This window comes from Sceloporus occidentalis, unplaced genomic scaffold, assembly GCF_023333645.1.
Source record: "Sceloporus occidentalis isolate IW3139 unplaced genomic scaffold, rSceOcc1.0.p SCAF_14, whole genome shotgun sequence".
Lineage (NCBI taxonomy): Eukaryota > Metazoa > Chordata > Lepidosauria > Squamata > Phrynosomatidae > Sceloporus > Sceloporus occidentalis.
The window spans coordinates 16,361,802-16,386,773 of record NW_028316994.1 but is presented as its reverse complement, the minus strand read 5'-3'; the positions used below and the strand labels follow the sequence as shown (position 1 = coordinate 16,386,773).

The window sequence follows — 24,972 nt, the reverse complement described above, 5'->3', positions numbered from 1 at the left end:
TATCTTCCCGCCTGGACCCAAGTTGCGAGGCAGCAGCAGCAGCTGAAGCTGAAGCTGAAGCGCAGAGCCTTTTCCATTGAGCGCCTCCAGCCCCTCCAAGATGTAAGTCATGCAGAAAGCCGGGGGTCTTGCAATGCTCGCAGCAGGGCAGCATTGAACCTGGAGGGGGGTGCCAGGTTCCCCCTCCCCATTTCCCCCCCAAGACACCCACGCAATTGCAGATTTCGCCTGCGTCCTTTGCTTTGCTTTCCTTTTGTGTCTGTGTTTAAAAACAAGAGGAGGCTCATTGCAAGGAAATCGATGCGGTGCAATGAAGCCCCAGTTGTATTAAGCATGATGCATAAGAGAACCCCCCCCCCCTTGATCTCTTATGCATAATATTTGATGCAACCAGGCGGTCATTGCAAGGAAATAGGTGCGGTGCAAGGAACCCCTCCCTGTTGCATTATGCATAAGAGATCAAGGGGGGATTCTTGTTCCTTCCCCCCATTAAAAACAATGCACCTCCCTATTGAGAGGAGGCGAGCCTATGCTTTTGCAGCCCTTTTGCAGTCCTGCTTTGAAATGGCCGACCCTGTCCCTTTTGTGTCTTCCCCCTCCCACACATCGAAAAGCTAAGGCGATTTTGTGGAAGGAGAGCTGTGGGGAAGAGGGATCAAGGCTGGGAAAGATGGAAGGGGGCTTTGGATGGCTTCCTGGAATGCAAGGCTGGGTTGCTTGGTTTGTTTTCGTGGAAGGGGTTTGAATGAATGCTCCTTTCCTTTCTCCAAAGCGAATGCGATGTCTGCCTCTGAACTGGCAAAGGAAAGAGGCTGATGATGTTGGGGGAAAGCACCAGCTGTCTGCCCTGCTGCATCTCCCTGGGAAAGGCGAGAACATTCATGCAAAATAGTAGCAAGAATCATCATCATCATCATCATAAAAATCTATCTCGCCTCTTCAACAGAATTGAGGCGGCTTATGTTAGTTTTAAAAAACCCTGTAATACAATGAAATAACCCCACTGTGCCCCCTCCCTCCTTGAAGCAAATCCACATCACAGAGGCTATAGTACAATACAGTAAAAGACAGGAATAAATGAGGTCCTTTTATAGGGTCCCTCCCTCATTTTAGGGCGGGGAACTCTGTTGTGAGGAGGGGGCTATTTTCCTTGATCAGATTTATCTATCTATCTATATGTCAGATTTCAGAAGGAAAAGTGGCCTTTTATGCCCAATTGTGACCCTTCCCTTCTGTCTATGGAAACACCTGCGAGGAGGGGTGGCTTCACAGGTTTCCTGTCAGCTGTGTAAAAAGGGGGATTTAACAACCAAAACTAGAAAGAAAATAGGGATTTTTCCTCCCATTGAGATCAGAATCTGCCCCCATTTCACCAAAGGTCCAGGCGGATGGGGGGGGGGGGGTGAGGATGTTATTGAAATATCGCCCCTCCAGCTGTGAAAGCCAAAAATCCCGATGGTTTGGAGTGGAAAGAGGCAAGAGAGGAGGCTAGAAAAAGCATGGTCAGTTCAAAGGATGAAAATGGCTGGATCTTTCTTTCCCCCTTTCCATTTTTAACCTTTTTATTTGGTAGTCATTAGAAGTAGCCCCACTGGCTTTGAAATAGGATTTTTTGGGGGGTGGGTGGGGGCATTTTTAAGGCAGGTGTGTTCCCCCTCCTTTACCTCATGGAGTATTTTTAGATTTTGCAAACACGCAAGAAGAGGCAGATGGATGACGCTAAAAATATCCATGTTTTTCTCTCCGCCGGCGATATGACAGCCTTGATTTCCATTCAACCTTTGCAGTTTGTTCCTTTGTGGGTATTTTTGGGGGGTGGGGTGGGAGTGGGAGAAGGCAAATGATGGTAAATGGCACCCTTTGGGGGGGAACCAATAATGAGATACTGTGAGGGATACATGTGTGATGACTCCATTTCTATTCCCTTTAAAAGTGAGGGTTATGGAGAGATGGGTTTTCACCCATTTTGTCTCCTGTCTGAAGCCCTTGTAGTGGAAAAAACAAGAATACAGGAGGCTGAGAAATGGTGGTGAGGGTGGGGTCCGAGCTTCAGGTACAAGCATGGAGCTTATGGAGATAACAGAGAGAAAAAGAGAAACCCAGACGGGCAAATCAGCCAGAAAGAAGAGGGATTGCTGGAACAACAGCCCCCGCCCTTGAATTCCTATTGATCTGCTTCATTCATGTGCCATTTTTCTTCCAACCCTAGGATTCTGCGCAGTGTAATGAAAAAAGTGTTCTAGTTTGTACATAAATTAGACTAAAAACCTAAGTGCAGATGAAATTATAATCTTGAGAAATGGCTGCTTTGGGGGCAAAGCTGGATATTATATAAATAAATATATCTTAAAACCCTACATTAAATTTGAAACCCAGCGCAGATGATAAATGGTAAAACATCCAGCAGCACATCCCTTTGGGAAAAACACCTTTTATCTTTACTATGGCAGTCACTTGGGAAAGGCCTGCCTGAATGGAAAGGGGTTTTGCCTGCTGTCAGAAGGATGATAGAAAGAGGCAGATGTCCCTTAACCTCCCCTGGGAGGAATGTAATACAGAACCCACACCCAAAACGTGTGGTTTGGAACTGCATTTGTGCACTTGAAGAATATGGGGTGCATCTCTTAAGGCAGTGGTTCCAGAAGCCTCAGCCATGTTGGCCAAGCCTGAGATTCTGGGAGCTGAAGTCCATAATCCCTTAAAGAGCACAGTTTGGGGACCACTCCCTGAAGAGGTAGGTAAGGGGAAATATAGCACATAGGTAGAGTCTTTTGAGAAAGCTTTTGTTGGTTAAGTTAAAAGAAACAGGGGGAAAAAAGGTTCAAGGGTGGTTGCCTTGACCCTGCTCCAGAACAGAAATCCTGTAGTGTACTTATAGGGAAGTAGAATGCATTCTGCACATGCGCAGTGGCATTGTTCTTGAATTGCTTTGAGGGCGAAGGGTGGATGCTAAAGGGACCGTTGATATTTTTTTATCTTGAAGGCTGGCCATTCTTGAGATATAGTGTTCTGGGCAAATCTAGCTAGCTGCCTTTAAACTGTTGTAAACTGATTTTATTTGCACTTTGCTGGAGATTTTCAGCTATGTAGAGACCATATATTCAATAAGAAAGCATAAATGCCAAGTCTTGGGGAGACGTGGGCCTCCTCTCTCTTTTGGGGGCTGTTGTGACCTTGTCCAGCTGCTTAATTCTGGGAACAAGGTTTGGAAAAGAAATAAAATCCCTACAGGTATAAAGAATAAACTTATATTGGTTTTTAAATTACTTTTAATTTTCTTATTTGACTAGCCTTTTTTTGTACCGGTAGGTATACATATCATTCCTCTAAAACATATGGAGATACTTGATCTATAAAATGCCACCAGCTTCCCTCTTCTTAACCTGGTTTTGCTAAAGTCACTTCAATCTTCTTTAAAAATACACATACCTATTGATCTGAATTTCCTGCTTAATTGGAAGATTCCTCAATGACATGATTTGTCTTGGAGAGATTTCCTGAACTGGGTATATTCCAGTTGTGTTGGACTACAAGCCTCATCTCTACCACCCCAGTGACTAAGTTGTGTGAGGATGATAGAGGTTGTAGTCCAATTTCTGGAGACTGCTGGCTTGGAGAAAGCTGGTTTAGCATTTGAATTGAAAGAGCCATGGTTCACATAGGTCCAAAACACTCTGCAGAAATAATCCAGTTTGAGACCACTTTAACTGCCCTGGATCAGTGCTAGGAAATCTTGGGAACTGTAGTTTGTTGTGGCACCAGAGCTCTCTGACAGAGAAAGCTAAGTGTCTCCCAAAACTATAGTTCCCAGAATTCCCTAGCATTGAGCCAGGACAGTTGAAGCGGTCTCAAGATGGATTATTTCCACAGTGTGTTTTGGACCATAGAAGAAAAAGCTAAAAGTACCATTTTAGCTACCATTGAAGCAGCTAAATTTCACCATTTTAAAACACTAAAAGCCAATGAAATATCCTGGATTGATATAAATAAATTTTTAAAAATGGCCATTTTGGGGACACATAGTCTCCCATAGTCCCAGCTATTTTAACACTATCTTTTCCATCTCTTTCCCTTTCACTTCTGCTCTATATACATATTTACAAGGAGGGAATGCAACCCAGTCATACAATCTGACATTCTCTTCCTAAGCGTTTGTTAGTTTCCTTGGTGATCTTGCCTTATGGTCTCCCATCTGAAGCCACATTCCCTCTTTGGACCACTTTCCTACCCCAGAGATGGCCTCTGTGTTGGGAAGTCTTTGCTCTCCTTCTCTCCTAGCTCTCCCTCCATCTTTAGAGGTATCTGTTCTTCAAGAAACCCTGCTTCTGCTTTGGTCTTTCCATTTTTTGCTGAAATCACGCTGGCAGTCCAAAATGGCTGCTCTGTCCTTGCAGCAGAAAGTCATCAGGGTTTTAAAGAATAACATAGATCAAAATTGCAGGAGTCTTAGCAACCTGAGAATGCGAACATTTCTGATGCTAGGGCTTGGGACTGAAAATATTTTCCCAGTCCTAGAAGGAGGAGTTGAATTATCCTAGGGATTTCCATGGCGTGTGTCTGGATCCTGTTGGTTTAAATAAAGAAGAGTAGGTTAGTCTGTGAAACAAATAATTCCCTCTGGCTTTACGAAAGCCCTTTTATTTCTTCCCTTGTCTTTCAGTTTATTAACCCCATTTTTCTTAGAAACAGTCGGGTTTCTTTTAGCCAGTGAGTGATTTGGGAAGGCAATGGGAGGGATGGCTGCGCTTCCCTCTGGCAGTTCTAGGAAGGGAAATACTTGAATGAACACCCTTTCCTCTGCCTACTGACTCCCACCTTATAAAAGCCTGACAGATAAGCTTGCCAGAGTTACTAGCCCTTGAGAGTGTTTGCTACCTTAGCTGTCACCTTTTGTGGCTCCCTGGATGCAGTCATTCCTGGCTTGTGTGGCTCCCTGGATCCTGGGCTTTCCAAGGCTGCAGATGATGTACCTTGCTTGGTATAAAACCTCAGCAAATTGCTTAACCCTAAACAAATCAGAGGGGGGAGAAAGTCCAAGGCTTTTTGTAATGGAGAACAAACAAAGCCTTTTGTTCTGAAGCAGTTGGTAAACAAGTCAAGCTCCAGGCTCTTTCACTGTTCCTCCTCCCAATCCTTTCTGTGACCTTGCCTCTTCCAGATGAACAAAGGGATTGCCAGGAGATGATGATTCAAGTCACCTTCTTTTGTGGTCTGAAGCTGTGCGAAGTCTGTCCCCATTGCAGATAAACCCCAGAAGACCTAGCAGCTCAGAGATGGAAGGGGCCTGTGTGGCATCTTTTAAGACTGACCAGTTTATTTCAGAGTTTGTGGATTGGGGCAGGAATCCATAAAAGGAATCCATAAATCAGTCTTAAAGATGCCCAAAGATTGCTTCCTTCCTTTTTATCCTGAAGCACAACAACAAGGCAGTCTCTCTGGGAATTAGTTCACATGTAGTCTTGCTTGCCTGGGAGAGATTGTTGCTCACCCTAGGAGAGCTATTTTTCAACCTTCATTCTTGCCTTTATCAAAAGTACAATGCAGCTTTCTGTTGGTGGCTGGGGATAATAGGAATTGTAGTGCCGCATGTTTGGAAGTTGCTGTTTGGAGAAGGCATTTTAGTATAAAAAGTATTTAATATAAAGTATTTCACTTTAGATGTAGTTATATATATTTACCCTAGCAGCCTGGTTATTTAGTCCCTGTTGACTCATGAACGATGTCTGTGTGAGTCTCTCAGTTGAGGAATGAATTCCTTGTGCTTATCAGCAGCCATTTTAAAAAAATCTTGGCAGCGCCACACTTCCTAATGCATATTTTGTACCAAGATGAATGTTGGGATCCTCCCTCCTCTGGAGAATTTGTGAAAGTTATTGTTTTGGATTATAAACTGTATAGAATAATCTTCCAGCCAATATGGTCCCTGGATTCTGAAAGATATGGTCCAAGAAGGTAACATTTCTGATCTTAAGTCACATGAGAAGTTATATCAGTTATTTTTCCTCCGACTCCACTGTTGTCTACCACACTGCGGCTCAAAGAGGTAATCCATGAACCAGTGTTGGTCCATGAGCCATTAGCTGCCACTCCCTGGAGAAACCAATGTTGCCAGTGGGCAGATATATAGTACTGGTCTCTGGCACATTAGGGTTAAAAATTACCATTTCCCTACATCAGATTGCTTAAGAAGCTCTGCTCTGTTTTAATAGTGTCTCAGGGTGTTTGAGAAGGTTCTCCCCACCACTTTTTTTCCTGATCTTTGTTTATCTAGAGGTGCCATGGATCAAACCTCTGACCTTCTCCGTGCAAAACATGTACTGGGATAATACAGAATTAGGATCCCTCTTCTATTTCTCTGTACCTTTCCATAGATACATGGAGGGCTGAAAAGTACACGACTGCATTGGCTCCTATCATCCATAATAATTGATGCCATGTTGAGTCTCTTGTTAGTGTGTTGAGCAAATACTTTTGGACATCTTCTGCTCCTTCTGTGAATAATAGAATAATTGGCACAAGGGAGGAAATGGGTACAGAGGTCAGCAGGAAATTTTTTAATTTTGCCTTCTGGCTTTTTAATGTGAAGTTCCGGAATATATATATATATATATATATATAAGTCTTAAATTGGCAGAACGTTCATATCCAAAATGCAGTCCCTGCTTTGAAGAAAGCTGCTTTTGAAGAAGCGAGTGCTGGTGGGTGGGTGGGGAACAGATGTGCCATCCAATGTTTTCTCCCCGATTGTGAGGACTGGTGACTTGGAATTTCATAGATTTCTCCAAACAGGGTTTTAAAACAACAACAACACTGCAAGGCTAGTACTGTCTAGCACAAAACAGGAAGACAAGCTTGCACAGCAATAAGGAAGGTAGTTCTCACTTGCTGGGTGTGGTAGAAGGTATTCCAGAGTCCATCCCACCCTCAGGCTGTGATTCCTTGCAACCTGAGTGTTCTCTTCCAGTTGATGTTTTTCATTCTGCTTGCTCTCTGTCAAGCAATATAGAAATCTTCACCACCATGTTTAGTTGGGTGGCAACGTATCACACTGTTATATATTGAGATGGTTTCATTGCTGCTCTGGTGTAAATCCAGAATAGCTTGCCTTTGTGATAGATCCTTAGGAAAGAGTCTTGACCAGGTTTGCCTGATCTAGGCTGTAGTAAATGAGATACTATCTTGCCTTGCTTCTAAAATGGGTTTTTTATAAAAGGCCACTGGGTTTTGCGGGGTTTGTTTTGGCCAGTGCCACTCGCTTGAAGTCATAGGGGTGGCAATGTCCTGCCATCCATGTTTGTTCTGGAAAGATGCAAGTTGAAATCATGTTCAACACCAATAGAACATAAAGCTCTGTAAGCGTATTTACGCAGTACCAGGGTTTCAGTGACCATTTCAGCCTCTTCAGTGGCCATTCCTGTGGCTGTTCCTTGTGCATGGGAGATAGATGAAGCCTTTTCCACACATCAGATCACTCTAAATTGTCCACTTACACTGTGGACAAAAGGGGAATTGCTTGCGTAAGAGGAATACCTCCTTATGCAAGCATAGGAAAAAATACAAGGAGTGGCATAATCCAGAATTATGCCAGCATAATGCTTCCTCAAGATTCCTGGCAATGTGCTGGCTGAAATGGAATGGCCCAGTACACACATGACCTTGTGTGTTTCCTGTTCAGTTCACAAAGCATTCTCTGGATCTTATGCCATGAAGCTGTTACACTATAACTATCATATTCCTTGCAAATCCTGTCTCAGTCTTGGGTCTGACGTTAAAATTTAAACAAGAATGATAGGAAGGTGGAGACAGACGCTGAATACAGGGAGGATATCTTTTGCTGTCTTTAATGAATGCTGACTGAAATGAAAGAGTAAGGAGTTCAGATGCTCATCATAAATTCATCATTTAGTACCAGGGGGAAGGATCCTGTGTCTCTTGAAATGTTGGCAGATTAGGGGTGAGCGTTTATGGATGCTATCTTACATTGTATAATTTATTGTCTCACTGTTCACTTCAGAGCACTGAACCCTTCAGCCTGCTTCCCCTTAGAAAGACAAGTCCTCCCTCCACTATCTGGCCCCTTCTGCAGCTGCAGAGAGTTTGCCAGCCATTAGCCATGCTAAACAGACACACATGACGTGACCCTGAAGTGGGACTGTACCATTTCAGACAACTGACAGAGAAGGGGAAACAGCATCTACATGAAGAAAATATATTCTCTGTTTATAGAAAGCTAGCAAGTCAGGGAAAGGAATCCTAACATGATTGCCTGACCTTTATTTGCACAACGTTTGAGATGGGGGAAATTTCATCACGTGAATCTCTGGCACAGTTTACAGCCTTAGTCAAAATGAAGGTGTATTAAAAACCAGTTGTCAAGCCTTAAAACTCTTCTGATACTGGGCTGCAACTCCTTTAAGCCCCAGGCAGCATGGCCAGTGATGAGGGACGATGGAAGTTGTAGTCCTACATTGATTCAAGGGCTACACGTTCTTCATCCCCATCTTAAAATGTTTAAAGAGCAGGACATTTTTGTTTTGTTTTTTAAAGGGGGGGGGAATCTCAAGTGTGGACTTCTGTGGCAACACCTTCTGTCTCTCTGCTCTCCCCCACCCCCCATATAACAGTGAGGATGTTATTAGTAATATAGGATTAATGTTCAGAGTGCAGTATAACATCATTAATTCTATTCTAATAACATCATCATTGCTCTGCCAGAGAAAGCTTTGGAATCATTAGTACCGGAGTCAGAATCATGCAGGCCATAGTATTTCCATTTCCTACGTCTGGTTGTGAAAACTGGACACTAGACGAATCTGATCGGAAGAAAATCAACTCATTTAAAATGTGGTGCTGGGGGAGAGTTCTGTGGCTACCACAGATTGCCAAAAAGACAGGGTCTCTTATGTTGAAGTTGATTTGACAGCAAATAACAACACTATTATACATTTAGAAAAATTGGGAGGCAGTAGGAGCAGAAACAATCACATTACATTAGGTAGGTTGATTCCGTTAAGGAAGATGTAGCCCTGTGCTTGCAAGACCTGAGCTGGGCAGTTGATAACTTTGGTTCATGGATGTCTCTCATTTGTAGGGTCACCATAGATCAAAACCAACTTGGTGGCAAATAACAACAACAGTTTTCTGGGCATGATGGGTTGATTCTGCCAAGTCTTTGGACTGAATAATGTAATTAAAAAACAGCATCTTAACTATGTTTCATGTTGTTGTGTGCCAGCTTTTGGAGAGCCTAAGCCAAATCTATTCCAAGGTTTTCTGGGGCTGAGAGTGTGTGACTCGCCTGAGATCACCAGTGGGTTTCCATGGCTGATCGGGAAATCAAACCCTGATCTCTGGAGTTGTAGTCCAGTGCTCAGACTGCCACCTCACACTGGCTCTCCTATGTTTCATACCTTCTTAGTACTCTGGAAATACTTTGGCTCATACATTTTGGGGAGAGGAAAGTCAGGAAAGAGCATAGCCTCGGTGTTTCTCTGGCCTGTTACAGACTGCCAAAATAAAGCTGCTTCGGGTCTCTTTGGAGGTATGCTATTTAAATGATGCATGGGTCCTAAGAGTCCGGAGGTTGCGCCAAAGCCACACTCCATTCCTAAGCACTGGAGTACAGCTTTGGTGCAGCTTCTGGATTCATAGGGTGCATGAATCATTTAAACAACATGCCTCCAAAGAAACCTGAAGCAGCTTTATTTTGGCAGTCTGTAACAGGCCTCTGTCTTTTTCTTAGTCTCCAAGCTGCAGTCTATGGTCTTGATTTTCCTCTTTAAAACATTGTTGGTTTGGTTTAATTTTTTTTTTAAAAAAAACCCTCTAAATTATTCTGTGCCATCCTCTGAAAGCTCTTCTCATTTTTGTTCAGTGAGCAATTTCTCTCTCTGACCGGATGATCCTGGCTGAGACACTTGTCTTCCATCCCTGCAAAGCGTGACTGCCTTTGTCAGACGGGGATGGCATCATCGTCATCGCAGAGAATAGGAGCCTCTTGGGAATGGGGCTTTTGGGAGGGAAGCTTCCTAGTCTTTCTTATAAACACTTCATTCATCCTTCTTCTCCTGATGGATTTTCTGTTGGCTCCTCAAAGGGCCAAACATGTCATGGGATTGTGCAATGTAGTTCTTGTGGTTTTGTTTTGTAAAAAAAATGGATTTCTGTTGCCCTGGGCTATTTTCTGGCAATTCATGGCACCAGTTGCAACTTTTCCCCACCTTTGAGTTGATTTCTTTTTATTTCTGAACTGTATCAGAAATAAATATCATTCTTTTCCTCCTCTCTTTAATTTTTTTTTAAAAGAGTTACAGTGATACAAGGTGAAATGATACTTTTGCACTATGGCACTACGCATGTCCCTCCACATTTGGTGGGGTTAGAGGCACAGGACCCCCGTGAATGTGGACAAACCTCAAATAACAGAACACTGTTAGAACACCTCTTTAGGTTGTTTTTAGGACAGGTCCTCCAGTGCAACTCTGTGGTCAACATCTGCCAGACATTGGCCATAGAGTTGTGCTGAAGGATCTAGATATTCCTAGAGAGAACATATTAATAACATCTATGAAAAATCAAATCTGCAAAAGTCAAAGCCGGAAATGTCGAGGGACAAGTGTATAATCTTAAGGGGGGGAGTTCAAAATTAAGAGAAGAGAAAAAGTTACCCTTTAAACCATAGGATCACCTCAACAAACCATATCCTTGGGTTTTTGGAGGGTGGTTTTTACATAGAAAGAGGCCTATATGTTCTGGAGAATAAGTTGATGAAATCCAAGTTTTTGAAGTTCCTTTATTTTGGTTCCTATATTGAGAACTAAAGAAATTGATGCTGTCATGGAATTTGAAGGACAGTGTGCCTTTTTTATACATGGAGGAGCCGTTCCGGACCACTACCACCACCCCGCATAAAAAAAACCTGTGTATGCTCAAGCCCCATTGAAAGTAATGGGGCATGCCGCCGCTTGCGCCCCGCGCACTCCCGCAGGCTCCCTTGCGGCTTTCAGCGTATGCTGAAAGCTGTGTATAGTGCACCCGCATATGGCACGGGTGCATTGTATTTGCTTAACCCTTTCCTATGGCCTTTCTGCACTACTCTGTTGTAGTGTTATGATTCCACTTTAACTTGCATGGCTCCATCCTACAGAATCCTGGGATATACAGGTTAAGGAGGGATATTTAGAGTTGTTAGCATAAAGGATACCATTTCACTGTGAGACACACACAAACACACACACACTGTTTATGCATGCCATTATATTTAATGGGGCTTGAACATCCACAGATTTTGGTATCCACGGAGGGTCCTGGAACCAAACCAGAGTGGATACCAAGGGCCCACTGTAATGGAGTAGTGTGGAAAGACCCCTGATTTGGTAATCTGTCTAACCTCAGATTGGAAGTAAAGACATCTTTGGAGTCTCCTTGTTATATTCATTCATCTTGTGTCCAGTGCTTGGAAAAGTTACTGTTTTGAGACAATGTGAGAGTCCCTCAGCAGGGATTCCTCAGTCTTTCAGATACATCTCCCAAAATCCCATCCACTAAGTTGATCTCTTTGATGGGTGCACATTTAGAACATTATGAACCATTTGCTGTGTACAGATGAAACCAGAGCACATAGTAATTCATCTCCTGTTTGAACATTTCAGGTTTTTTTATATATATAAACTTTATTTTTCTTATACAGAACATTTCAGTCTTTGTAGGTTGCAGTATTTGGGAATTCCATTTGTCCCAGATGACCAAATCATTTTTGTTGACACTGCAGACCAGCTATAATCCAACCTGATCTTCTCTAAATGTGTATAGCTTGAGTCCAGATTATTGGATGGACTGTATCACTATTTATGAGCCCATTAGAGCCCCAAGATCACTCACCGCTCTCTCAGGCGTATTTGGTGAGAACAAGAGAGAGGGCCTTCTTGGTGGGCTGCTGCCAGACTTGAGGCCAGGATGGCCCCCATCCCTGCTCACCTTTCAGCAACAGGTAAAAATACAGGCCTTTTCAAACTGACAAAAGTTGGGCTTTTAAATGCTGTGCAATTAAAAATGTAAAGTCACATTGTACTGTTTTAATGTTTGTACACAGAGAGATCTTGTAGCACCTTTGAGACTAAAGGAAATAAATAAATTGGCAGCTAGTCTCAAAAGGGGCAAGATCTCTTTATGTACTGATTCTACAGACTAACGCAGCTATATCTGTTTTAATGTTTAACATTTTTAACTTTATAAATTCTTTAATTGCTTTTTTAGCGTTAGACAGGGCATTAAATAAATAAATAAATAAATAAATGTGTTGAGCTGCCAGGGCTGGAGGATTGTGGGAATTGTAGGCTGGTGTCCCTGCAGAGTGCCAGTTCTTAAGCTGTCTAACGTCTGCAGAGCTTGGCCATTCTGCTGCTAATCTTGGTTTGTGTAACTCTGTCCAGGTCTTAATCCCCCTGCTTCTAATAACGCACCTCCTTGTCTTATCCTGCCACTGTATTTATAGTTCTGCTCCCCGGCTGGACCCTCTGAGGTGGGGAATAGATGCAGGTCGGATTTCTTGTGCTTGAGCCTATAAACAAAAAAGAAAAGATGCTTAAAATGTTGCCCCTTAAAAATAATCAAGTCTGCATGGACTCTGGGTATTGTAGTTGACACACAAAATGTGATTTGTTGTAAACACAGCACTTGCTTAGTTTTTGTTTAATGTTGAGTATAATTTGGAAGAGAGCCAAGGTGAAAGTGTAGTGGGTTGAGTGTTAGATTCAGACTCTGGGAGACCAGGGTTCAAATTCTCCTTCAGCCATAGAAACTCACTGGGTAGCCTTGGGCAACTCCCACTCTCTCAGCCTGAGAGGAATCTTGTGATAGGTTTGCCTAGGGTCACCATATATTGGAAATGATTTGAAAGTATACAACAAGGAATACCTGTTGAGGTGCAGTTACTGATGGAAGAAGACTATGTTAGTGACAGGCACAAGAACAGTAATAGATGGGGCTGTCTATCCTTTGTGCTTTAAAATACTTTATTCCTTTTGCATCACTTCTGTAATGGAATTTGAGGGGCTTCCTGGTGTCTTTTTCATTCACATGCTGGCCAAATCCAGGCCTGCTTTGAGCTTGAGCAACAAGCCTTCTTCATGCAACAGGCCTCTGTACTACATGCACTTTTAGACCAGGTCCCACAAATTCCATACTGAAATAAATTGAATCTGATGTATGTGTACATGGCAAATTAAGCTTTTGTCACTAGATCCCATCTGATCCTGGAAGCTAAGCGGTGTCAGCCCTAGTTAGTACTTGGATGGGAGACTGCCAATGAATACCAAGAGCTGTCGGTTCTATTTCAGGGGAAGGAAGTGGCACACCCACCGTAGTGATTCTTGCTTAAGAAAACCTGATGAGATTTGTGGGGTGGCTACAAGTTGACAGGTGACTTGAAGGTGCACACACACAAGTCTCAAAGAATTAAACAAAATCCTGGTTTCAGAACACTTTAATTTGAAGATTGTATCTTTCACACCCATCTCCAGTAGGTGGATTTCAAGATTTGGGTGGGATTGAGGGCAAAAGAAGTTCATGAGCATGAAATCTGTTCATTCCTACTTTAAAAGCCAGTTGGAATGTTTTCAGTTTCTCTCTAAAATACAGCAAAGAAAAGGACCTGCTGCATCACCTGTATTTCAGACCCACGGGGCAACCACTGGAAAGGCTGTGCCGCTTGTGCTTGTGTAATGCATTGGAGATGCTAGTGCAGACGTCAGAACCCCTGGGATATTATTGAAAGCCTTGCTCTTGAAGGTTTCCTTGCATTTAGAGGTTGGGCATGTGTCTGGCTGCAGGAGCCCTTTTTGAAACAAAACACACACACACACACCTCTCTACCTACCTGCATTGTATGGGGAAATAGAGCGCTTCTAAGATGGCTCTAGCAGTTTTTGTAAGTTCTGATTCAGCTGTAACAATTTGTTTTGCAACACTTTTAGCCAGGGGTAGGCAACCTGCGGCCCGTGGGCCGGATGCGGCCCGGCGAGGCCTTGGGACCGGCCCCAGCCCAGTCCTGCCGCCGATTGCTGCCGGGGCCTTTGGGGAGCAATTGTCTATAGAAGCCTCAGAAACATGCATTTATATTAACATTTTTTAAAAAATCAGTAAAATTTTTTTGCGTGTCCTCCATTTTTTTAAAAAAAGTGTCTTCCATTTGAAAATTTTGTCCTACATTTGTCCTGGTTTATTTATATATTTAATTTTTTTTAAAAAAAATTATTTAATTATTTATTTTTTGGCTTCGGCCCCCCAGTTGTCTGAGGGACAGCAACCCGGCCCCCGGCTCAAAAAGATTGCCTACCCCTGCTTTTAGCCTTGGTTGGTTATTATTCAACACTTTTATCACAGGAGGTTTATCCCATTTTTATCAGCTCAAAAACCCAGTGAGGTAGTTTTTGGTTACTCTTGCAAGATTATTATCCAAAACACTTTATTGAGGAGAGATTATTCCTCTGGAAGTTTATCTCATTTTTTATCATCTCAACAGCTCTGTGAGCCTTTTGGCTGGTCCCAGGGGTTTAAACAATGGGTCCAGATTAAGCACATTTCTGTCTACAATAAGTAAATCAAAGTCTACTTATTGTAAACTTATTGAGGACCTGTAAAATCTTCAGCTTCTGGGATTGGTCTGTATTCTCTCATTTGCAATGTACTGCTAGTTGTACTCAGTCAGAGCTTGTGAATCTTTACTCCAATTGACTAGAGCTTCAGAATCCTACAGCCAACACAGGCGTTGTGATGCTGGGAATTGTAATTCAGAAAAACCTGGGGTGGTAGTTGCAGTTCTGGGCTGCATGAAGGACATGTAGAGGCACCAGTCTCCACTGAACTGTGAGGTTTCTCAAGACCTTTTCCTCCTTACCAAATTTACCTCTTTAAATTGTACTGAAAGCGGAAGATGGCATAAATGGATTGAAGCCATCCACTCTTCTGTTCTGTCTCTATCTGAAATTGTTCTAAGCTCCTGGACACTACTTTGTGGCCATGAAGCCTGTCATCAGTCCCTCATAACCTCTTTGATTCTTCAAATTTTAAAATAACTTTCAGACACTTTTTGCCTGAAAAGCATGCAAGAGGCCTGCCAAATGTGTCAAAACACACAGAAATATCTCTGCAAATATTGTTGTTGTTTTGTTGTTTTTGTTTTTTTTATTTATATACCGCTATTCCAAAGATCATAGCGGTGAACAGCAAGTAAGCTAATTTGCCCCCAACAGTCTGGGTACTCATTTTAGCGACCTTGGAAGGATGCAAGCCTGAGTCGAGCTTGGGCCCTTTTGCTGGTCTTGAACTCGCAACCTTGTGGTTTCGAGTGAATGGCTGCAGTACAGGCATTTACCCACTGCGCCACCAGGGTAAATATACCACAATCCCATACTATCTCCAAATACCTCTGTTTTCCCCCTGCAGACCTTCTCAAAATGGTGTCAGGAATTGATGTTGCATCACTTCCTGGCACTGTTTTGAGAAGGACTACAGAATAAAATGGAGTTTGGGGGGCTTGTGTTGTGTGTGTTTAGGGAGGGGTACATGTTATGGCCTACAGGGGATTGACTCCTGAACCCTGCACATCCACCCTGCTTGGGTTGTTGTGACTTACATATATTGCTTCATTCTCACGTAGTATACTGAGCTCCATAAGACCAGCTATAAAAATGTAGCCTGAGAGATGTTATTTCATTTTATCTTGAAGTGGTGGGAATGATCATTTCCTCTCTCTCTCTCTCTGTCCCGTCCAGGTCGGCTCCTGCTGCTGCCGCACCCCCTGCTGCCGGAGGAGAGGGGGGTGGCCCTCCTCCTCCACCCCCCAACCTCACCAGCAACAGAAGGCTCCAGCAAACACAGGCGCAAGTGGATGAGGTGAGGAGCAGTGGGTGCCTTTACTTCTGAATAAAGTGGGCAGGAAGTGTAGCATAAATGCTTTCCCCACCCCACACCGTTAAATCAACTTCAACCTTCCCTACCTTGGTGTTCGTGAGAAGTATTGCAGCTTCCATCACTCCTAGCCACCAAAGCCAGTAATGGGAATTGTAGTCCAGCACGTCTGGGAAGAAAGCACGTTTAAGAAACTTGGTCTTGGTCCATTTTTATTTGATTACAACCCTTTTGTTTTATGTGTGTTTGTGCATGTGTGAATCAGGAAAAGTTATTTTTCTCCACTGCAATTCTGGAGACCAGGGTCTCATTCCTTGCTTGGCCATAGAAACCCGCTGGGTGACCTTGGGTGAGGCACACACTCTCAGCCCCAGAAAACCCTGTGATAGGTTTGTCTTAACAATCACAAAATAGCAGTTTTATAAAATTACTGTTATAGGATAATAAATTTTGAGTAAATTTTCCAAAGCTATAAGCTAGTCTTCTAAGGAGACAATAGAATAATTTTCCTCATAAATATTTAGAGTCTTAAGGGTTGGAAGGGAGTGCAAGGGGGATGTAATCCAAACCAGCTACACAACTGCAGCACTCCTGAAAGATGCCAATTTAATGTCTATTTAAAGACCTCCAAAGTTGGAAAGTGCATCACCCTCAGAGGCAGTCTATTCTTCCGAATTTTTAGTGGAATTTTTAGTGGAATTCCTTTTCCTGTAGTTTGAATTCATTGCTCCAAGTCCCAGCATCTGGAGCAGTAGAGAACAAGCTTGCTCCATCCTCAATATGATACCCCTTCAGATATTTAAAGATTGCTGTCTTGTTACTCTCAGTCTTCTCTTCTCCAAGCTGAGCGTACCCAACTCCCTCAGTTGTTCATGTTCTTCTTCATGATCTCTGATTCATACAATTTTTAAGAGTTTTCTCCAACTGTGGTTCAAAAAGTGTTTTTAATAGGCTTTAATGCTGGGATGAGTTTGGGCTTTAATGTGAGAGCCAGCATGATGTAGTAGTTTAAGTGCTGGACTATGACTCTGGAGACCAGGGTTCAATTCCCAGCTCAGTCATGAAACCCACTGGGTGATCTTGGGCAAATCACACTCTCTCAGCCTAAAAGAAGCCAATGGCAAACCTCATCTGGACAATGCTTCTCTTATTCCAGGACCTTCACAGGGAGGCAAGGCTGGTGCATTCCATTCTTTGTCAGGTGAAGAAGACCTTTCTGTGCTAGCAGGCGCATGGGAATTGATTGTTTAAAAGCAGAGGCTAAAAACAGGGAAGCACTAAAACAGAAATTTCATTATATAAAACATATGTGCTTTAAAATTATGTTATTATTATTATTAATTTTATTTTTTGGTGTTAGTTGAGTTTCTTTTTATTCCATAAGCCCCATTGAATTGCACTCCGGTGGGGAAGGACAGAATATAAGTACGTAAAGGGGCGGGTTAGCTGATTCCACAGCCAGAGTTCATATGTCTCTCAATGCCAGTTGCTGGAGAACACAAGAGAGAAGCAGCTGTCATCCTTGTGCCTTGCCTGTTGTAAGCTCACTGGTATCCCAGGAGAAAGGTGGCATATACATTCAATAAATGAATGCTTAACAAATCCAAAGAAATACCTACAACACCTGGTCTTCATTGGCAGTCTCCCATTCAGTTGACTCCATTGAAAGCAGGAAACAAGATACAGGGCTATTTATAGTTCTCCAGTTTGATTCCGCAGGTCTCATCTCATCTCGTTACAGAACTGGCTTAGATTTTAGAACATGGATGATGATATTTAGGAAACTCTTTAGATTTGTCCTTTTGTTAGGAGGGGCTTTGCAGACCTCTCACCATCATCTCTTCACTGACCCTTTTAAACTGGAGATGCCAGGATAGATGGGGCCCTCTCTGTGCCAAGCATGTGGTCTGCTCACAGGGCTGCGCTTCTTCCTTTGACTTGTACAGGTAGGGATGTGAGATCCTAGCTTGAGTCATTCAGACTGAATGCTGAGAGAGAGAAGTGTGATTATTATCTCAACATGAGAGCCAGGGACTTTTAAAAATTTGGTGGCATTTTTCTCTACCTTACCCTAGAAACTCAAAGCACCTTGTAATATATCTTCCTTATCTTGCCCCTCTTAAGGCAGAGCTTGGAAATGTTGTTTTTGGAGTTCACAATGCTCAGAACTTTCCAGTTTCTGAGCGTTTTAATCCCCTAAATTAACTTTTTCAAGCTCTGTGGCTAAGAGGAGAGAGGAGTCAAAGATAAAGTGGTTTGTCGTGTTTCGAAGGCACAGTGTCATGTTTGAAATGTTATTCCACAGGGGTAGCCTATCAGTGGTGGTTGGTGGCTTCCATGTTGAGGGTGTCTTGAGTTTTAGCCCAGTCTCCTTAAGGTGCTAAACTTTATCACCCAAACAGGAACAGTTTAAAGGCTCCTTTAAAGTTCATGCTTAAAACTCAGAGCAGAATTTACCATCCCATTCTGAAGGGAGCCTTCAGCCCCCGCTGTGGCCTACTTTTCAGGGCTTGTGTAAAGGCAAACTGGGTAACAATTATGATTTTCTGGGTAACTTCTGGCTTGCTTATCTATTTATCAACTAAAAGATGAATGCCCCACTTACATCACAAGAGCTCAGGGTGGTGTATAAGTGGAATCAATATAAATAGATTAAAATAATTTCAGGCATTAAAGACATATTAGACATGTCAACAAATTAAAACAAGTTAAAGAATCATAGAATCGTAGAGTTGGAAGAGACCCCAAGGGCCATCCAGTTCAACCACATTCTGCCATGCAGCAACTCTCAATCAAAGCATCCCCGACAGATGGCCATCTGGCCTCTGCTTAAAGACCTCTAAGGAAGGAAAACAAGCTTGCTCCCGCCTCAATATGACATCCCTTCAACTATTTAAACAGGGCTATCATATCACCTCTTAACCTTCTTTTCTCCAGGCTAAACATTAAAAAGTCAACCAGTCAAACCCTACATTCTTTATTAATAAGATGTTCACCCTATTTCTCCTTTTTTCCAGTCTCTGTATTTAAAACAGCTTATAATGCCACATAAAACCATAATGCTAAACTGGTAAAAATAGGTGGAGGAAGATTAGACACTGCATTGACGCCCCCCCACCATTCCCTTCTCCTTTTGTGTCGTGTCTTTTTAGATTGTAAGCCTGAGGGCAGGGAACCGTCTATTATCCCCTCTGTTGTAAGCTGCCCAGATTCCCAGTGATTGGGCGGCATATAAATAAACCCTATTATTATTATTATTATTATTATTATTATTATTATTACGTTAGCAAAGTGATAGCCTGTAGAAAGAAATCTGTCCTTAGCTGCAGTCAAGAGAAAAGCTGCCTGCCCTCCTGTGTTCTCAGCTTGTGTGGGAGGACTTGTCATCAGGCTGACCTTGGACATGAGTCGGGATGAGGTTATCTTCCAGATGGAGCTGGTTCCAGTTCAACACTACTCAATTATGGTGCTGTATTCTGCTTTAACAACCATGGCAGCAACCTGTGGAATCTGGGCCTTATAGCTCTCTGGCTGAGAATTTTAAATGACTCTCCCTAAACTGTAAATCCCAGGATTCCATAGGATGCAGCCATGGTAGTTATTGTGGAAAAGTGTGAAGAGGCCCCTGGTACAGGATCTTCTTCACCATGAAATCCTCTATTGTAGAGGTTCTCAAACTGTGCGGTGGACATAGTGGCATCACTTGGGAGGAGACACCGGGTGACTCCCCAAAAGAGAGGGATGACACCCAAGAAGAGGGGGTGACACCTGGTTGGCCCCCTGCTCCCCGCAGGCGCTCTTTCGGCCTGCGCAGGTGTTGCTCCGGGCCATGCAGCTGCCCATTTCTCCAGTCCTGGAAGTCCCACTGGAAGTCCTGCCCACCAGTAGTCCCACCTCCCTCTCCACCGTGTGACACCTGGTGCAGGACCCCCGCTGGGTGGACACAAGAGTTTCTGAAAGACTTGTCGGTCCTGATCCTTTCCAAATCTTTTCTGTCCTGGAGATGAAGAGAAAGGCAAGGAGGGCACTTGAAGCCTCTGCCTGAAGGAGGAGAATAGTTATTTCCTTATAAGATGTTAAAGTATGAATATACGTGAATGTGTGAATTAAAATACGCACGCTAAACAAACAAAATGTTTTTATTCATACACTACATGGCAGGGGGACATCTGTTGTAGATGTAAAGGGGGGGTCACAAGAGTAAAATGTTTGAGGATTATTGCTTTAGTGCATGAAAGGTTGGGGGGATTGTTCCCTTTTTGTTGACTGTTGGTAGGAAATGGCCACCAAAAGGAACCATTTAGACATAATTGGCAATTGTATATGTTTGCCCATACATCTGAACAATTTCTTTCCATACGTCTTTGTTCCCTCCCCCTCTCAGGTAGTGGACATCATGCGAGTCAATGTGGACAAGGTGCTCGAAAGGGATCAGAAGCTCTCAGAACTGGATGACCGTGCTGACGCCCTGCAGGCTGGAGCATCCCAGTTTGAAACCAGTGCAGCCAAGCTGAAACGCAAATACTGGTGGAAGAACCTAAAGGTAAATGACATTTGAAGGGTTTCATCCTAACCTGCTGGGAGAGAGATTTTAGTTTGTGGCCAGAGGTCCTTGTGCCCCATGACATCCTTGTCCTTGTGTCAAAATGGCTGCCTGGGATTTAATTGGAATGCTCAGCACTGGAGTCTTAAATTTAATTTCAAGTTCATCCCTGGAAAAATGGAAACAGAATGGGGAAGACACAGCCTCTGAACATAAGATTTTCAATTGCTGGTTAAATAGCAGGAAATTGAGAAAGGGCAAAAAATTCCATTGTTGAGAGCATTGCTTCCAAACAAGGCTAAGCCCTAGTATCTCTCTTAAAATAAGTTTTATTTAGTATTGTATATAATTGACTGTAAGCTGACCTCATTTATAAATCAGGATTTTGAGGCCAAAATTAACAGATTTTGATATGACCCATGGATAAGTCTGGGGTAAAACCTAGGAGCATATAACAAAGAATCTAAAAGGACAAAGCAGAAGAAAACAATGCTAGAAAACTTAGAAAATTGCAGCAGGTATAACTGTTTGTGCTCACACTAAAGGTTGGATGGATTGGAGGTGGGGGGTGTCAGATTACACTCTTGCCTTTCACCAGGGGATGGTTCCTTTTTTAAAAGATAAGAGTTATAATACAATATTTACATTAACCCATGGATAAGTTAGCTCAGGGTTTTTGTTTTTGTTTTTTGGATCAATTTTTTGACTAAATTTCTAGACTTATGCATGGGTATATACAGTATACAGTGTCCTTTCTATAGCTGGCTCCAGCAAGTAGCTGCAGTCTTATTGCTGCTTTTACCAATTCCTGCTCTCACACTTCTTCTTTCTTCCTTTCCAATTTCAGATGATGATAATTCTGGGGGTGATATGCGCCATTGTCTTGATCGTTATCATTGGTGAGTGCCACGTGCTGGAATGAGATGGTGTGTGCATGTATGTATGGGCACATGGCAGAGTGGGGAGAGGCACTGTCTGCCCTGTCCAGTGTGATGCTTAGTCTGGGTTCAAATCCCACCTCCTCCTGCAGACTTTGTGACACAGCCATGGAAATTCAATTTTATTTTATCATTGGTGAGTGCCACGTGCTGGAATGAGATGGTGTGTGGATGTATGTATGGGCACATGGCAGGGTGGGGAGAGGCACTGTCTGCCCTGTCCAGTGTGATGCTTAGTCTGGGTTCAAATCCCACCTCCTCCTGCAGACTTTGTGACACAGCCATGGAAATTCAATTTTATTTCTCTCCTTCTAAAATAGTTACACTCTTCCATTCTGTTTCAAAACACTCAAGTCAGCAAATGTGGAGGGAGGCTTTTCTGCAGAAAGAAGGGCTCATTTCCATTTACCCAGCTCTCAGGGCAGGGCTGCTGTGGGTGTTCGGATGGCAAAGTCTTCGAAGTGATGTGCTGTAAGGATGGCTGAGCCTTCCCCAGGGTGCTAACCAGCCTTTTCTGCTTTTCTCTCTCCCCACTCTTTGCAGTTTACTTCAGCACCTAGTGGAATACATGGAGCCATTTCCATCCAAGAGCAGCGGCCGGGAGAGGCACGAGGGGCGAAGCATTCCCCCCTCCTCTAGATCTCAGCCATATCTTCCAGCCCCTCCTCATTCCCTCCATGCACCCCTTACACCCCCTGCCCAGTTCTCCCTTCCCCCGTGTGTGTGCGTGCGTGTGCATTGCGTGTGGGTGTCCTGTAAATAGCCTGATTTGTTATTTATACATATATATATATAATATAATATAATATATTTTGTCTGTAGATTTATTACTAGACTTTCCATGTGTCATGGAATCTCACCTGCTCTCTCTTCTGTCAACCCTAACGTCTGACAGTGTTCCCCCCCATGTCTTGATTTCTAACTGAAATCTTTGAGGACCAATAATTTCCTGTGACCTCAAGTTCCTTTTCCTCTTCTCCCCATTAGGTGGGCTCTTAAAACACTCCCTACCCCTCCTTTGCCCCCAAATTGTCAACTGGATGCTAATGGTGAATAGTGGCCTGTCTTGAATTGTAGACCCCTTCCGCCCATCCCCTACTCTTCCAAAATTTTAAGACACCTACTCGGAAGCACCTAATCCTTGCTGCCTGTGACTTTTGACTGGGCTGTAGGGTTGGGTGTTATGAGTGTCTTTGCCCACCCTTCCTTAATTTCAACCCCTTCCTCTTTCAGTGTAAGGAAAGAGGGGGAGTCAGCACCCTTTGTGATCTTCTGTAACATTCCTGGAGTTGTGCTGTGTCTACTTGAAAGTCACCTTACAACCCCATCAGATACTGTGGGGAGGGGAAGCCAGCCTATGGAGTTACTGCAACAGCCATCTCCTCTCCTCGCCTCCCCCTCTGAACAAGGCAGAGGCAACTGATTTTCTTGCCATAAGTACAATTCTACAATGAAACTGCCTCTTTTTTAAAAAACAAAATACGCAACAAGGTAATAAATAATATGTACATTCCACACCTCTTCTGTAATGGAGGCAATGTTTTTAAGAGCGGGAGAGCAGGGGCAGTTGCTCCCACTTCCCAGAATAACTTACCTATTAAACTTTTCCTTGCAATCACTGCCTATCTATAGGGAATTGGAGTGTATGCTGGGGGGCTAGAAACGGGGAATCAAGGCTTTGGTTCCTTTCAGAAGTGATGGGGGGAGTTACATTGTTGACTTCTCCAGATCTGATGTCGTATAATACAGGAATAGGGTGATGGGGGTTAACTTTGGGGGGGCAGGGAGCCTTACAGTTAAATCCACAGGGCTAGAAAAGGTGCGCTCCTCCCCTGGCCCTGGGGATTACATTTAGATGAATGTGTTATATCCTCGTCTCTCCCTCTGTACCCTGTAGTAACATAATGATTTTTGTGTCTGCTCTCTCTATTTGTGGATGAAACTGCAGGCAAAGTGGGGTTAGGAGATGTTACGTGTGTGGACTTGAGTAAGAGGGGGGAGACTTGTGTAATTTTGTTTCGAGAACAGCCCTCCCTCCTCTGTAGCCCCACTTTTCTATCCTTGCCCCAAACCAGCTGGTTCAACTTTGCAAACGTAGTACTTGTGATATTGTGCCGAGTGAGACCCTCCGACTCCCTTGTGTAGCACAGACTGCCATCTTTTGTGGCCTGTTTATAACGTCAGCAACTTGTGACTTTTAAAACATTTTTTGGTACATCTCTCCCCCACCCCACCCCATCCCCTCGTCCCTTCTTTCCCATCCCGTCTCTTTCGCCTTTCTCTCCCAAAGAGGGGAGGAATGGTTCTCCCTTGTCAGCGCTCTCTCTCTCTCTCTCTGTACCGATTGCTCTCTTGAAAGGCCAAGGAATTCCAAGAAGAGCCCCAGGAGAGGTGCGACCTTAAATGTTGTGGCATCAAGGCAAAAGAAGACTTGGAGGACACCCTTGCCAGTCTGGAGGGAAGACTGTGCATTGAGCGTCTTGCTGGCAGTGATTAGAACATGTGGTGGGACAAGGAGTGTTGCATTTGTGGGGGGTGGGAAGGGGCTGGAATAAGGATGAAGGCAGAAGCCTGAGGCCGTCCTCACTCCCAACAAGGAGGGACAAGGGAGCTGGGCGGTTTGGTGGCTGATGCTTTCCCCTATTCCATTCCCTTGCCAAGGATGGGGTTGGTGGGGACTGCATTCTTGGATGGGAGCCTGGAGTGTGAACTGCTGGGGAAGAGGTTTGAGGTGGGGCTGCCTTCAGGGGGGAGGGTGGTGGCGGTGGTGACGCTTGAGGTGGCTCACAGAGCTGCTGTGATAGTGGTAGTGGAGGTCCCTGACACATCGTCTTCCATATATTGTGTGGAGAAAGGTGTGCGTTGAGGATAGGGGAAAGGAAAAGGGGCTGCAGTTCTCTAGCTGGACAGCAGGTGTCACTGCTGCTGTCCAGCTTCTTTGGACCCAGTCTCTCCCTCCCACTTCCTCACTTAAGTCAAAGAATGAGGGCTTTTGAAGGGGAGAAAGAGAGCCCCAAAAGACTGGCCTTTGGCCCCAATCTCTGAAAGTAGGCCTGGTGGATCAGGGGCATTCAGATGGCTCCTTAATGTCTGCTGCCCAGTCCTCCTCCTCTCCCCTCCCCTCTTCCTCAGCAGGCCTGGGTTTTGCTGGAAGGGGTGGGACCTCATGCTGACAGAATTGGGAGAGACTATGCTGTGAAAACCAAACATATGTATTGAAATTTGGAAGTCAAAAAACAAAGTACAATAAATGAATGTTCTGTGGAGAACGCCCAAGTTCTTGGTTTCCTTGTCTTTTCTTTCTAGGTTGACCTGGTTTGTGTTGGAGCAAAAGAGCATTCCCGCTTCTCTCCGGGATGATTCTGCATGGCAAGGGATGGGACGCCCTTTCAGTTGTAATTCTCTGATTTAAGAGAATGCTCTTTCTGCCCGAAAATAAAAATACAAAAGTCAGGGTTAGCCGTGTTGGCCATAGAGCAAATTAAAAACTGGCCCAAGAAAGCTGTCATTGTCTGGTGAATTTTTGATTTACTCTTTCTGCCAGTGTTGCACACGAAAAAGACAAAAGGGTACAGTGGGCTT

General features: G+C 43.7%; 1 protein-coding gene across 1 annotated transcript; it reads left to right on the top strand.

The window, feature by feature from the left end:
* Positions 1-24,666, top strand: VAMP2 (vesicle associated membrane protein 2). Its single transcript, XM_089479819.1, has 5 exons — positions 1-102; positions 15,774-15,894; positions 20,294-20,452; positions 21,300-21,351; positions 21,934-24,666. Coding segments are annotated over exons 1-5 (351 nt in total). The 5' UTR covers positions 1-100; the 3' UTR covers positions 21,951-24,666.
* The last annotated feature ends 306 nt before the right edge of the window (positions 24,667-24,972 follow it).

Excerpts from the sequence above, each read along its gene's own strand:
- VAMP2 (XM_089479819.1), top strand. Across the intron at positions 15,895-20,293 it reads CACAGGCGCAAGTGGATGAG|GTAGTGGACATCATGCGAGT; the intron begins GTGAGGAGCAGT and ends TCCCCCTCTCAG. Across the intron at positions 20,453-21,299 it reads ACTGGTGGAAGAACCTAAAG|ATGATGATAATTCTGGGGGT; the intron begins GTAAATGACATT and ends TTCCAATTTCAG.